The 16,330-nt window shown below is 42.7% G+C and overlaps 1 protein-coding gene across 2 annotated transcripts; it reads left to right on the forward strand.

Moving 5' to 3' along the window:
- The first annotated feature begins 237 nt into the window (after positions 1-237).
- LOC132836314 (gastrula zinc finger protein XlCGF26.1-like) lies at positions 238-16,056 on the forward strand. Of its 2 annotated transcripts, none has more exons than XM_060855724.1 (3): positions 238-285; positions 1,035-1,142; positions 11,804-16,056. In XM_060855724.1, the coding sequence occupies exon 3, from the start codon at positions 11,852-11,854 to the stop codon at positions 13,307-13,309; it is 1,458 nt and encodes a 485-aa protein (XP_060711707.1). In that variant the 5' UTR covers positions 238-285; positions 1,035-1,142; positions 11,804-11,851; the 3' UTR covers positions 13,310-16,056. The 2 variants fall into 2 exon arrangements, with proteins under 2 accessions (XP_060711707.1, XP_060711708.1); XM_060855725.1 differs by lacking the exon at positions 238-285 and adding an exon at positions 318-379.
- Positions 16,057-16,330: the final 274 nt, after the last annotated feature.

A 16,330-nucleotide genomic window follows, 5' to 3' on the forward strand; every position in this document is an offset into this window, starting at 1 on the left:
TTATATCCCTGGGATACACACAAGGAACATTTTATTCTCTATTATATGCATTATAAAGGCCAATGCGCTTGTTGATGATAAATAGAAAGACTGCTTGTATACATAACAAATAAATTCAAAATGCAAAATGGCACAATTGCAATCTCTGGCAAACGTGCCCAAGGCACTGAAACGCTTATCTCTGCGCATGCTCCGGCTCGCTCCACCTCCCCAACACTGTTTTGAGCATGCGCGTTGCTGGCGATCCTGAGGAGGGGTCGTTGTTTTTTTTCTGCTCCGCAAAAGGTAACAATAAGGCAGAACGGACGAAGCGATGGATCGGACGGTTAGACGGAGAGGTTTTGTAAACACCTTGTGCCTGCGGCAAACCCTATATCAGGTCACATCTGTTCCCCCTTTTTGACGAAACGGGACAAACCGCGATTTCCTCCCTCACAGCGGCAGGCCGGGGTTACCGCCGCCATTTTCGCAGGAAGCGAAGGGCAGCAGTGCGCATGTGCGGTCATTCTGCGCCCGGGGAGAGAGTGTCTCTCGTGCGCTGTGATGCAGAGGCGCTGGTCTTGGACTGGGGTAGGGGCTCTGTAAAGTGTGGCGCTGGGGGAAAAAAATAAACCACAGCAGTTCAGGCAGCATCTGAGGAGCAACGGAGTTGATGTTTCGGGCATAATCCTTCATCAGTCTTGACCTGCTGTGTTTTTCAGCGTCACACTTAATGGACTCTGACTTCTCCAGCAGACCTCACTATCTCCTTGGACTGGGGTGGACAAGGTCAGAAGTCACACGACACCAAGTTAGGGTTCAACAGGTTTACTTGAAATCACAAGCTTTTGCATGTATGTGAAAGCTCGTCACTTCAAATAAACCTGTTGAACTATAATCTCTCCTGGACTGCTCGGATGGAGTTCAAACACCTTTTACGGTGCAGGAGGAGGGGAGGATTTACATACAGCAAACTCCAAATAACAGAAATATTTGTCTCTTCTGAATTTCTGTCTTGCATTGACTGAGATGACTTTTGTAAACTTACTTTACAGCATGTTTGGAGTTGTAGATCGGAAGTTCAAACCAAATAACATACCAAGATCTGAGTGTGCCACTTTATTCATTATTCATTCAGCATTGGATATTATTGGCCTTTGAATGTAAGTATTGATTGAAATAAAGGTAATGTAAAATTCCTTCCTTACATCTCCCAGTAACCCAGCTTAAAGCTGTGGATCTAATACTTTTACTGTCAGCTAATTGGAATATCTATACTTTATCTATTTTTCTAAACCTATCACAAACTGAGACACCTTATCCAATCTCACCTCCATCTCCTATCTTCTGTGCAGAACAACTTCAGTTTCTCTAACTTGACCTTACAATTAATATTGCTCATTTCTTGGACGACTCTGATAAATCTCATTTTAAGTCTCTCCAGGGGCCCTCATATTCTCATGGTGATCACTTGTTTGCACACACCCAGATGCTCTGTGTTCATGTGGGTGATGTTATCACACAAGGACAGTTGCTCAGTAACGTCACCCTGATTCCCAGGAATTTCCTCAACTGTGAGAGTTTCCTTTGAACCCAGTGTTTCTGATATCTTTTCAGCTGCATTGTTTTTAACTTTAAAATCAAATGTAATTATTTCAACACTTTTAACCAGTAATCTGCACGATTCGGTTTCTGGTGGTACTCTCAGTTATATATGAAAGCTTGACATGCCTGTGGGGCTGCTGTGACTGCCTTCGCTATGGATTTGAATCAATGTCCATTCATTGCTTTGTTTCATCTCTGCCCTCCCTGATCTACACTCTACCATTGTCTAACTTCTCTGTCTCCAAGAATGGGTGTAACTGTCTTAGGTATTTTATTGTAACTTCCATTGACTCTAAAAGAGGTTTATACAGCTGAATATCACCTGATCATCTGGCAATTATCTTCTATTCCTGGCTCCCGTTACACAGGGAGTTATTTGCCAAGTGATGATGAAGGGACTGTGATACGTGTCCAAGTCAGTGACAACCAATTTATATCAATATTGTGTTATACACCAACTTTTGACCCTGGTCTCACAACAGATATTAGGGACGTTACGAAATGTTTGATGGTCAAATACATAGTTTTCAAGGAGTATTTGGAACTGTGAAACTGAGGTCAAAAAAGGAAGAGATTTAGTGAAGAAATTTCACCGTTTATGGCCTTGGCACCTAAAGATTGAGAACACAGTTGAAATTAAGATTGCTCATGGGGTTTTGGAATTAGAGGTGTTATAGACCAGGCCAGACTCCCTCTATATACATTTTAAGAAGGTATCCAGAACCTAACTTTTTTAGTTCATTTAAGCAGACGTAAGGTGAATATTCCAGCAGTGATGGAGCTGGTCAAACCACTAGGTTTTAAACAACACAATTTAGTCATACCCAAACAATAGAAAACAGAATTTAGGGTAAGATAACTTATGTGAAAACCCAGTCGACTCTATCACAGTTCAGTGATGCTGCTCCAAATACCTGCAACATTCCTGTAAACGGCCGCTTGGCAAAAAATGTAAAATCAAACACTGGTTCTTACAGGAGAGATGTCAGAGAGAGAGAGCGAGAGAGAGAGATGATCAGCATGGAGTTGTTTCCTTCAGTCTCTAGCTAAAACATGACCAACAGCTTCAAAGAGATTGCTTACTCAACATAAACCAAACTAACCAGAAAAACCCTGAAATGGGAGAACTGTTCACTCCCCTCGAGTGTTTAAAACAAAATCTTGAAAACATTTTCAAGTAAACATTTCCAGACATATTGGAACCTCTGCCTTTATGTCTCCTCTCAAAAGAAAACAAGGACATAATAACCTTGTTAAAGGATCAGCATAGTCACACTTTTCCCCTTTAAAAAAAGAACCACCAGTATTTAAAGACTGCGTCATTTTAATACTCTTAATCTTAGTGTTAGAATCCTGCAACACATATACTTTGTTTGCATGTTCATAATCAAAGTATTCACTCTGTTTACTCTTGCCACTGAACGCCCCAATTTCTCAACCAAGTCTTGGCAATGGTCGGCAATCGCATTTTCTTGTTCTCCCACATGCGCAGTATTTAAATTGAATGGCTGTAGCAACATCCTCCATCTGAACAGTATGGAATTTTTGTCTTTAAATTTCAGTCGTTAATGATCAGTGTATATGATTGTCTCAGATACATTACTGATAACATAAACGTCGAAGTGTTATAATGCCACCTCCAAGCTCAAAGTCTCCTTCTCAACTGTCAAATATTTCTGCTGATGAATGTTCAATTTCCTGGAGAAATACCCAAAAGGTCTTTCTACTTTCTCATCATCCTGTAAGAGCACAGCACCGACACCCATGTCACTTGCATCGATAGCCACCTTGAATGGATTTGTATAATTAGTGTGGCTACTGCCTGGGCAGTGGTTAACAGAGCTTTCTGGCTGTCACATGCCTTCTAATTGTCCGCTGTCCACTAAAACATCTTGCCTTTCTTTAGTAAGTCAGTGAGTGGAGCAGCCACATTGCTAAAATTTGTTATGAATTTCAGATAAAATCCACTCAAGCCCAGGAATCGTATTTCTACTATTTTTGTCGATGGCCTGGAAAACTTCCCAAATATTTTTGTTTTGCATTCCGTGGGGCCATTTGTCTATGTCCAATAACATAGCCCAAGAAGGTGACTTGGACTTTGGCGAATTCATTCTTAGCCAGGTTTGCCACCAAGCCTGCCCCGCCCCACCTGAAGTTGATTGAACAATTGTGATAAATGTTGCAAAGACTCCTTCATGTGTGACTAAAAATCACCAGGTCATCAATGTACGCAACACAGTTGGGTAATTCAGTTTGTCTCTAAAATGTGGCTGATGCATTTTTGCCATGATTTTAAATTGATTCAATCTATTTGGCATTATGAAAGCTGAAATTGGCTTCACTCTTTCAGACAAGAGTACCTGCCAGTATCGTATGAGCAAGTGCGACTTAGAAATATAAATTGCTTGCCCTCTTTGTCCAATACAGTCTACCAAACATGGAATTGTATATGAATCAGATGTAACTGCATTACTTTGCAGTAGTCCATACATAACCTTTGGGTGCCATCTGATTTTGGCACCACTATTATTGGTGAGCTGCTTTCACCGCAACTCACTTGATTATGTCATCTTGGAGGATGGCGTTCAATCACCCTTGAACCTGTGCCAACTTTTAGAGGGTTAAGCCTAAAAGAATGTTACTTAATCAGAACAGCATTTCCTATATTTACATCATGCATACTTAGGTTAGTACTTCCTAGCTTATTCCCACATGTGATTGTAGTAACTCTTTTGGTCATTTTGATTTTCTTCTGGAACGTAACTTAATAATTTATCCCAGTTTTTGACAACTACCTCATTGGCCAATTTAGTTTGAGAACTAGCGAATTCAGAATCCTCTGAACTTGGTTCTTCAGTCTATGTTGTAAGCAATAACACAATTTCCTTACCTGTCAAATTTTGAGCATGTTCACATGACACAGTGAGATTTCTTTCTGTTTTGAGTCCTTATCAAATAGTTCACCTCACTCAATCTCCTTTTGACTTGATAAGGTCCACTAAACCTTGCGTTTAGAGATTTACCTATCATTGGCAATAACACTAACACTTTACCTTCAATAGCAAAATTGTGAGTCTTTGATTTCTTGTCTCCTTCTTGTTTCATTGGATGCTGCGATGATGAAGAGTTTATGCTTGAAGCATTGACTCTCCTGCTCCTCGGATGCTCCCTGACTGGCTGTGCTTTTTGATTGATCTCCAACATCTGCAGTCCTCACTTGCAGTCCAACTCCCCTGCTGTATTTAACTGTTCCCTAAAATTTGACAAAGTCCAAATATCTGGTCTCTGTGTTATGACTTACCAATTTCTCATTAATCAATTGTAGCAGTCCTCTCACTCCAAGCCCAAAAACTAATTCAGAGGGACTGGATTTGGTGGATTCATTTGGTACATCTCTGATGGCAAAAAGTACAAACGGAATTCCTTTATCCCAATCATCTGGATAGTCTTGACAATAAATCTTCAACATAGTCCTTAATGTCTGATGCTATCTTTGTGCTCCCTGTGATTCTGCATGATATGCAGTAGATTTGAATTGTTTTATTTCCAAGCTGTCCATAATTTCCTTGAATAATTGATGTAAATTTTGATCCTTGATCTGATTGTATCTCTCTGGGTAGTCCAGATCTCGTGAAAAAAATTAAGTAACTCCTCTACAGTTCTTTTAGTTGTGATATTGTGCAAAAGAACTGGAGCTGGATGAATTTCAGATCATTTGGGAGGCTGAAGGTGTATTTGAGAAGAGTTAGACTAGTTCTAGGTAGTCACACCACAGGTAAAGGAAAAAGATAGATGGGTTGCACTCGGAGCGGAAATGGAACAGACAGCGCAGGGATCCCCTGTGGCCATTCTCCTCAATAACAAGTATAGCGTTTTGGATACTGTTTGGGGGGAGGGTGGGTGCGACTTACCAGGATTAGGCCATGGCGTACACGCCTCTGGCATAGAGTCTGTCGCTGTTGCTCAGAAAGGAAAGAGGGAAATGGGAGTAGAACAGTGGGGACTTGAGCATTAGGGGCACAGATAGGAGATTCTGTGGGAATGGGAGAGACTAGTGGTTGGTGTGTTACCTGCCAGGTGTCAGGGTCTGTGATGTCGCCGATTGTGCTTTCGGAATACTTAAGGGGGAGCAGCCCCAAGCCATGGTCCACATAGGGACCAACAACATAGGTAACAAAAAGGATGGAGATGTGAGATGTTCAAGGAGCAAGGGTGGAAGTTGAGAGCTAGAACGAACAGATGTTATCTCTAATTTGTTACCTGTGCCACATGCTAGTGAGGCGAGGAATAGGGAGAGAGAGAGCAGTTGAACACGTGGTTGCAGGGATGGTGCAGGAAGGAGGGATTCCGATACCTGGATAATTGGGGGCACATTCTGTGGTAGGTGGGATCTCTACAAACAGGATGGTCTAAACCTGAACCAGAGTAGGACAGATATCCTGGGGGGAAATTTGCTAATGCTCTTCAGGAGGGTTTAAACTAATTCAGCAGGGGGATGGTAACCTGAATTGTAGCTCCAGTGTACAAGCAGTTGAGAGTACTGAGGTCATAAGTAAGGTTTCAAGGTCGCAAGACTGTATCAGCAGGCAGAAAGCTGGTTTGAACTGTCTGCTCAACACCAGGAATAGCTGAGTGAACTTGCAGCATGGATTGATACCTGGGACTTCGATGTTGTGGCCATTTTGGACACATGGATAGAGCAGGGACAGCAATGGTTGTTGCAGGTTCTGGGTTTAGGTATTTCAATAAGAACAGGGAAAGTGTTGCTTTGTTAGTCAAGGACACTATTATGGTGGCAGAAAGAAGGCTTGATGAGAACTTGTCCATTGAGGTCTAGGAAAGGAGAGGCCACCCTGTTGGGAGTTTTCTATAGGCCTCCGAAAAGTTCCAGTGTTGTAGAGGAAAACTTTCCTCATTCCTGATGAAGGGCTTTAGCCCAAAACGTCGAATTTCCTGTTCCTTGGATGCTGCATGACCTGCTGCGCTTTAACCAGCAACACATTTTCAGCTCTGATCTCCAGCATCTGCAGACCTCACTTTACTAGAGGAAAAGATAGCAAAGATGATTCTGGATAGGAGCGAAAGTAACAGGGCAATTGTTATGGGGAACTTTAACTTTCCAAATATTGACTGGAAACGTTATAGTTTGAGTACTTTAGATGGGTCAGCTTTTTTTTCCAATGTGTGTAGGAGGGTTTCCTGGCATAGTAGGTAGACAGGCAAACAAGGGGCGAAGCCACATTGGATTTGCTACTGGAATGAACCCAGAGAAAGTGAGTCCTGCAGATGCTGGTGATCAGAGTCAAGAGTGTGGCGCTGGGAAAGCACAGTAGGTCAGACAGCATCCACAGAGCAAGGGAATGGGTATTTCTGCATAAGTCCATCATCAGGTGATGAACCTGGCCAGGTGTTAGATTTGGAGGTAGGTGAACACTTTGGTGATAGTGACCACAATTCAGTTATGTTTACTTTAGTGATGGAAAGGGATAGGTATATTCCGCAGGGCAAGAGTTGTAGCTGGGGTAAAGGCAATTTTGATGCACTTAGACAAGGTGTCGGATGCATAGGAAGGGGAAGGAAACTGCAGAGGATGGGCACAATTGAAATGTGGAGCTTTTTCAAGGAACAGAGATGAAGGTAAGATGTTTGAGAGTTACATGTTAGCCAGGAAGGACCTAAGAGCTAAGAACAACTAGGAGGGGACATGAGAAGTCTTTGGCAGGTAGGATCAAGGAAACCCCTAAAGTTTTCTTTAGGTATGTCAGGAATAAAAGAATGACTAGAGTAAGGTTAGGGCCGGTCAAGGACAATAGTTGGAAGTTGAGATTGGAGAGGTCTGAAATGAATGTCTTTTTATAGTGTGAATACTGAAGAAAAATAATGTTGTCGAATAGAATAGAGATACAGATTGAGGTTCATAAGGTGAAAATATTATCAATTCTGGAGAGTGTGAAAATAGGTAAGTCCCCTGAGCTGGATGGGACTTATTCTCAGATTCTCTGGGAAGCTGGGGAGGAGATTGCGGAGTGTTTGGCTTTGATCTTTATTCATCGTCTACAAGAATAGGACCAGAAGCCTGGAGGATAGCAAATGTTATTCCCTCGTTCAAGACGGGGAGTGGAGACAACCCTGGTAATTATAGACCGCCTTACTTTGGTTGTGGGTAAAGTATTGGAAAAGACTATAAGAGACAAGATTTATATAGATCTACAAAGCAATAATTTGATTTGGGATTTATATACATCTACAAAGCAATAATTTGATTCGGGATTTATATACATCTACAAAGCAATAATTTTTGAAGAGTAAATCGTACCTCACAAACCTTAGAGTTTTCTGAGAAGGTGACTAAACAGGTGGATGAGGGTAAAGCGGTTGTGATGTATGTGGATTTCAGTAAAGTGTTTGAAAAGATTCTCCATAGTAGGCTATTGTAGAAAACATGGAGGCATGGGATTGAGAGTGACTTAACATTTTGGATCAGAAGTTGGCTAGTTGGAGAAAGACAGAGTGGTGGTTGATGGGAAATGTTCATTCTGGAGATCAGTTACCAGTGGTGCACCGCACGGATCTGTTTTGGAACCACTGCTGTTTGCCATTTCTGTTTGAGGGCACAGAAGGATGGGTTAGTAAATTTGCAGATGACATTAAGGTCAGTGGAGTTGTGGACAGTGGAAAAGGATGTTGCAGAGGGACGTAAATAAGCTGCAGAGCTGGGCTGAGAAGTGGCAAATGGAGTCTAATATGGAAAAGTATGAGGTGACAGAAGTAACAGAAATACAAAGTACTGGGCTAAAGATAAATTTCTTGGTAGTGTGGATAAGCAGAGAGACCTCACAGTTCGTGTGCATTGATCTCTGAAAGTTGCCACCCAGATGGAAAGGGTTGTTAAGAAGGCATGCAGTATGTTAAATTTTATTGATGGAGGGATTTAGTTCCAGAGCCACGAGGCCATGTTGCAGCTGTACAAAAGGGAGCAGCATGGTGGCTCAGTGGTTAGCACTGCAGCCTGTCAGTGCCAGGGACCTGCATTAGATTCCCGCCTCAGCGACTGTGTGCACATTCTCACCAGGTCTGCATGGGTTTCCTCCGGGTGCTCCAGTTTCCTCCCACAATCCAAAGATGTGCAGGTCAGGTGGACTGGCCATGCTAAAATGCCCATGTTGTTAGATGCATTAATCAGGGGGAAATGGGTCTGGGTGGGTTAGTCTTTTGAGTGTTGGTGTGGACTTGTTGGGCCAAATGGCCTGTTTCCACACTGTAGGGAATCTAATCTAATCTAAAACTTTGCTGCGGCCACACTTGGAATATTGCATACAGTTCTGGTTGCCGTGTTATTGGAAGGATGTGGACGCATTGGAAAGGGTGCAGAGGAGATTTACCAGGATGTTACCTGGTATGGAGGGAAGGTCTTATGAGGAACGGCTGAGGGACTTGAGACTGTTTTCATTAGAAAGAAGATGATTAGATTCCCTGCAGTATGGAAACAGGCCCTTTGGCCCAACACGTCTACACTGACTCTCTAAAGAGTAACCCATCTGCACCCATTCCCCTACCCTACATTTGCCCCTGACTCTCATCAGACCTCTGCATATAGCATAAAAGCAGGACAGTTTATCACCGTCATATCTCTCAACCCATACTTTTCACATCCGTCATAAGCAGATAAGCAGTGCAGTTAACAATGCTCCATTGAATAGAGGAAGCAGCTCAAGCCTCATTAGGTTTGCTCTACTTTTAATGCCTTTAATCACCTTTCAAAATTATTTTGTTTGATCCTTTCAAACTCAATGTAGGTTTGACCAGGGTCCCTCCTTCCTGAAACGTCTCTTGGCTTATGGTACAAGCTCATCTGCACTTAAAATGGCTTTCTTGAGCTCATCATACATCCCAGATATCTCCGCTGATAGTGATGCGAATACCTCACTAGCTCTGCTTACAGGTTTTGTTTGGATCAACAAAACCCACTGTCACTGGCTGCTGCATTTGTTTAGCCACCTTTTCAAATGAGATGAAAATAGCTTCTACATCTTTCGTCAAATTTAGGCAATGCTTGGATATATTTAAACAGAACCCCATGGGTTTGCTCATCCTCATTTTCTTCCTCACTAATCTTACCTTCAGCCTTCATCTCTTTTAAGCTGACTTTCCTGTCTAAGTGCCAACGTATGAAATTCAGACTCTTCCTTCCGCCCCACCCCCCCTTTTTTTCCCTTTCTTCTCTCTCTTCATATTTCCTCTGCTTTTAATTGTAATTCAAACAGTTCAATTTCTTTTTCTCTTCCATTTTCTCTTGTCTCGAACTCAAGCTGCTTAATTATCAATTGAGTTTTAGGCATCTTCAAAGATTCTGATAGCGTTTCCAGCAGTTTAAATGCTGAGCTAATGCTGCAATAACCACATCTTTTTCCGGCCGCACAGGCAATTTCAGCTCCCACTTGTTTGCAAATTCCAACAGCTTTTCCTTGTTAATGTTTTGTAAAGCCCCCAAAGTCACTTCTTCCACCACCCCAACACTCTTAGTGACAGAGCAATTACCCTACGCACTGTTTAAACCAATGAATTCAACACTCAGAACAAAATACACAGACACCTACCACATGCTGCCTTTCAATCCAAAATCAAAACTATAGAATAAATCCTGCAATTGGCTCCCAATCTGTTATAGACCAGGCCAGACTCCCTTAAAACATTATTTGAAGGTATCCAGAATCTAACTTTTCTAGTTTTTTTTTAAGCAAGTGAATATTTCAGGAGTGACACAGCTGGTCAAGCCACTCGGTTTTAAACAAACAGAATTTATATACATACAAAAGAAAACTGAATTTAAAATAACATAACTTATCTAACAACCTAATCGACTCTATCGCAGCTCAACAATGCTGTTCCAAGTACCTGCAACGTCCCTATAAACAGCCCTGTGACAAAGAAAATGTAAAATCAAACATGGGTTCTTACAGGAGAGATGTCAGAGAGAGAGATATGATCGGCATGGAGCTGTTTCCTTGGGTCTCCAGCTAAAACCTGACCAGCAGCTTCAAACCAAACCAGAAAAACCCTGAACTAGGAGAACTGGCCACTTCCCTTTCATTGTATAAGTGTTTTAGAAAAAACTTAAATCCTTTCAAGCAGGTATTTCCAGACAAATTGGAACCTTTGCCTTAATGACCCCTCTTAAGAAAAACCAAGGACAGAATAACCTTGTTAAAGGAGCAACGTGGTCACACGCGTAATGCAAATATCTTGAAGGGCATCTTTAAAAATTCACTCTTGGAATGTGGCATTGCTGGCTGGGTTAGCCTCTTATTGGCCAGCCGTAATTGCCCTTGGGAGGGCTGGAGGCCTTTCTCTTTGTGTATCAGGAGACTTGAATAGAAGGTAATAAAATTTAAAATTTAGCTGTGCGAGCACAGGGCAGTGGGTGAACCAGGTTTTGTGTGAATATTCATGCGGGGAGCAGAGTTTTTGATGACCTCAAGATTACATCATTGGGTGAATAACCTACAATTCATTGCTGTATAGCATTGTCGGAGGTCGTTTGGGAAGATAAAACTGTTAGGACAGCAGCACATGATTGGGAGAATGGGCAGTGGTAAAAACCTCATGCAGATATATGCAATGGAAGGAACAATAAAACATTAAACCGAGCCCATGTACACTCATCAATGGAGGCAGAGGAAGTTCGACAAGTGCAGTGAGGGGAATGTGAGGGGGTACAAGGACAGTTAAGGCCAGAGGTAACAAAGGAATGGATGAGAGTTTCAGCAGCAGGTGGGCAGAGACTAGGATGACTCAGGTTATGTTACTGAGCGGGAAATGGGCAATCCTGAAAAATCACCTCGGGATGAAATATTTCAAAACATGTTCTGACTTTTTTTCAGACTCATAGTTAGCGGGGAGTGGGATGGAGTCAGTGGCAAAGCAGTGAAGTTTGTGTTGGGGAATGATGACGAAGGCCTTGGTTTTGGGATGATTTAATTGGAAGAAATTTCTATTCCACTAATACAGGATGTCAGACAAGTCAGGACAGTGTGTGAAAGGAACTTGGAGGTGATGGTGTTCACATTTACCTGTTATCCTGCTCCTCCTCAGTGATGGAGGCTGAGCATTTGGAAGATTCTGACGAAGTTGTAGGTGTCTAAAATCTCTCTCCTTCAGTCCCTACCTTCATATAGACGCCAGAGTCTTTCACTCTTGTTGTTTGATATTAATTTCACAGGCCATTAGAAGGAGAGGATCTGCAAACCATCCATCACACTATGATCTGATGGAGTCGCCTATTTTATCACAAATGGAACGTGATCACATTTTAAACATTGAAGGAAAAAACTTTGTTCACACTGGAGATAAACCGCACACTTGTGTGTGTGGACAAGGCTTCAGCCAATCATCAGAGCTCGCAAACCACAAATGCAGTCACACTGGGGAGAAACTCTGGAAATGTGGGGATTGTGGGGAGGAATGCATTTCCCCTTCTGAGCTGGAAACTCATCGACGCAGTCACACTAGTAACAGGCCATTCACCTGCACAGTGTGTGGTAAGGGATTCACTCAGTCATCTAACCTGCTGCAACACCAGCTCGTTCACACTGAGGAAAGACCATTTCAATGCCTGGATTGTGGGAAGTGCTGTAAAAATTCAGGGGGACTGCTATGCCATCAACGCATTCATACTGCAGACAGACCATTTCAATGCTCAGACTGTGGAAAATGTTTTAAAACATCCAGGGACTTGACATCCCATCAACATGCTCACATTAGTGAGAGACCATTTAAATGTCCAGACTGTGGAAAGTGTTATAAAACCTCTGGGGACTTGACATCCCATCAACATGCTCATACTAATGAGAGACCTTTTAAATGCCCAGACTGTGGAAAATACTATAAAACGTCTGGGGACCTGATGGCCCATCAACGTGCTCACACGGAGGAGAGACCTTTTAAGTGTCCAAACTGTGGGATGTGTTATAAAACTCCCAGGGACCTAATGTCCCACCAACTTGCTCACATTAATGAGAGACCTTTTAAATGCCCAGCTTGTGGGAAATGCTACAAAACCTCCAGGGATCTGATGTCCCACCAACGTGTTCACTCTGAGGAGAAAGCGTTTCGGTGCTCTCTCTGTGGGACTGGGTTCAGGCGATCATCTGACCTCATGGAGCACCAGCAGGTTCACACTGGGAAGAAACCATTCAGCTGCTCAGAGTGTGGGAGGGGATTCACTCGTTCATCCAACCTGCTGAGACACCAGCAAGTTCACACTGCGGAGAGATCTTTTACATGCCCAGACTGTGGGAAGTGCTACACGAGCTCCTGGGGACTGACTTGTCATCAGCGTGTTCACTCTGAGGAGAGACCATTCAAATGCTCTGACTGTGGAAAGTGCTTTAGGAATTCTGTGGAACTAATGTCCCATAAACGTGTTCACACTGAGGAGAGACCTTTTAAATGCTCAGACTGTGGGAATCACTTTGCAAGTTCCTGGGGACTGTTTTATCATCAACGTGTTCATATTGAAGACAGACCTTTCAAATGTGTAGTGTGTGGAAAGTGCTACCGAAGTTCTGTGGAATTGATGTCCCATCAACATGTTCACATGATGAGAGACCTTTCAGGTGCTTTCATTGTGGGACTGGGTTCAGGTGATCATCTCAACTCTCAGTATACCAGTGACTTCACACCAGGAAGAAAAAATGTTCCTGCTCAGTGTGAGAAAAACAGTTAGCTCACTCATCGACCCTGCTAATCAGCAGAGAGGTCACATTGGGAGATATACCATTCACCTGCTCCATGTGTGGGAAGGAATTCACTGACTCATCAACCCTGCTGAGACAGCACAGAGTTCACACATCTCAACAGCAATTGGACCTAGCAGTTCATTAAGTTCAGGACTGAAAGCAAAGTTTTAAAATTCTTGATAAAAGTCAAATAAGTCAGCTTTGTTATAAATGCCATTTGGCAGGTCATTGTAAGGATGTGATCATCATGTACTTGGAAGAATCAGCATGTTGTCCAGGGGTAATCATGCCTGACAAATCAGTTAGAATTCATTGAGGGTATAACGAGGAAGTTAGATAAAGGAGAGCCAGGAAATGCATTATGTTTTGATTTCCAGAAGCCATTCAACAGGGTGTCATACGAGAAGCTGCTAAATAAGAGTCCATGATGTTAGTGGCAAGGCACTGTCAAGGATTGGCGATTGGCTGACTCTTAGAATGCAGAGAGTTGGGATAAAGGAGTCATTTTCAGAATACTAGCTGGATGATGAGTGGAGTCAACAGGGGTCAGTGTTGATACGACAACTATTCACGTTATACATTAATGATCTGGACAAAAATTGAGGACATTGTTCGAAGTTTGCAGATGGCACAATGGTAGGTGGAGGGACAGGTTGGAAAGAGGAAGTAGGAAGGCTTCAGAATGACTTAGACAGTCTTGGAGAGTAGTTAAAGAAATGGCAGATGGAATACATCATGGGAAAGTGTAAGGTTATACATTGTGGTCAGAAGAGTAGAGGCATAGGCTATTTTCTGATTGGAAAAATCTTCAGATATCTGAAGTGCAAAGGGACTTGGGAGCTCTAGTTCAGGATTCTGTTAAGATTTTCATGCAGGGTCACCTCGTGGCTAGGAAGGCAAATGCAATATTGGCATTCGTTTCAAGAGAGCAGAGATATACTGCTGAGGTTATGAAAGGCTCTGGTCCGACCGCATTTGGAATATTGTCAGTAGTTTCCAGCCCAGTATTTTAAAGAAAATCGGGATGAATAGGTTAAATAGACACGGTCTTTTTCCTGGGGTGGGAGAGTCCAGAACTAGAGAGCATAGGTTTAGGGCGAGAGGGGAAATACGTAAAAGGTACCTAAGGGGTAGAGCGTGGTGCGTGTATGAATGAGCTGCCAGGAGAAGTGGTGGGGGCTGGTAAACGCCAACATTTAAAAGGCATCTGGATGGGTATATGAATAGGAAGTGTTTAGAGGGCTATGGGCCAAATGCTGGCAAATGGGACTGGATTAGGTTAGGATATCTGGTTCGCATGAATGAGTTGGACCAAGGGGTCTGGTTCTGTGCTGTGCATCTTTATGACTCTGTGCTGGTATTGGAGGGGTTTGGCAGATACATCTTCCAGGATTGCTCTGCACAAGTTTTTGAATTTCATGGAGCTTTTCCAGTGACACTGATCTTGGAAATCTCTCCCCGCAGAAACAACAAACAAACCTTTTACTTTGTATGGTGAAAGGCTGAATGATAGTGAGGTGCTGGTGAATGGATTGACTCTGTTTGATGTTGCTGTATTATTTGGTTGGAATTGACGATCTGGAAATGCATCCCATTGAAAATGCTGTAAAAAGAGTGGACAGAAAGCAGTCCAACCGTCAGGCCAGAGTGAAATCCTCCATCCAATTTGGCAGCAGAGTATCGCTCCTCACCAGAGTCTATCCGCATTTCTTTCTTTTGGTTCTTTGATTTTTTTTAAATCTCTGTCATGGAGACAGTGATGGCAGTGGCTGGGGCTTTTGACAGTTGGCTATGAGATGCTGAATCCTGTCGCTGGCATCGAGGCTTCATCAATGTCTGTAGTAGTGCTCGAGCTGGACTCTGCATTGAGATGGCTGATGGAGCATGGTTGCCAATGGGACCCAGTGAGAGCGGTAGTAGCAGCGAAGGATGATAGCAACGATGAAGCCTGGTATGCCCCACGAAGGTTGGCAGCAGCAGTCAGCGCTGAGGACAGTTGGCAGACAACAGATGCATCTTGCCCAGTGTGGAGAAAGCAATCCTCAGGCCAGTGCTCTTGGGGAAAGCTCAGCTTGGAGTGTCTGCAGGCCCATGGCTTAAGAAAAACCTGTAATATTTGACTTTTTAAGTTTTCTGAGTTTAAAAGGTAAAAATAACAATGTAGTGCTGAACATTTTAACTCCTTTATTTTTCAACAACAAATTGAAAACAACAAATGCTGCAGAACACAGTGGGTCAGCCAGCATCCATGGAGAGACAGCAAGCTAATGTGTTGAGTCTGCATGAATTTTCATGACTTTGATGATATCTGCATCAGTATTTGCAGATGCATTCTATTTTGTTCAAAAAGGACAAAGCTGTAGGCAGTTAATCCATGTGACATTTACAAATTCCTAAGTTGGAAGTGGAAGCGGTCTGACTCAAGGTTGGAATACAGACAGACTCTAACCTCCCACATTGAGCTGAGATGTCACTTTTTTTTAAAATAAATCTTGAGGTATCTCAGGAATGGTGACTTGAAAGAAGTTCTGGATTTGCATATTAATGAATTGAAACCTGCAACTGATTCTAAAAGGTGAAAGACTTAACTGCAATCTAGGTTTGTTCAGTATATCACATCAGTTTTATGTCCTTTTGCTATAAATTGTGTCCTATAATCCTGCTCCACTAGCTACGTGACGAAGGAGCAGTGCTCCGAAAGCTTGTATGTCCAAATAAACTTGTTGGACTATAACCTAATGTTGTGTGATTTTTAACTCTGTCCACTCTAGTCCAATACCGGCACCTCCATATCGATGGTATCAGCATCATGGGCTCACCTGCGATAGGTTAGCACTGCAGTGTCACAGTGCTAGGGACCCAGGTTTGATTCCAGCCTCTGGCGACTGTGTGGAGTTTCCACATTCTCCCTGTATCTGTGTGGGTTTCCTCCAATAATCCAAAATGTGCAGGTTAAGTGCTTGCTTAAGTTAAGGCCTTGCTAAATTGCCCATCATGTTCAGTAATGT

The sequence above is a fragment of the Hemiscyllium ocellatum genome, chromosome 46 (assembly GCF_020745735.1).
Source record: "Hemiscyllium ocellatum isolate sHemOce1 chromosome 46, sHemOce1.pat.X.cur, whole genome shotgun sequence".
Classification (NCBI taxonomy): domain Eukaryota; kingdom Metazoa; phylum Chordata; class Chondrichthyes; order Orectolobiformes; family Hemiscylliidae; genus Hemiscyllium; species Hemiscyllium ocellatum.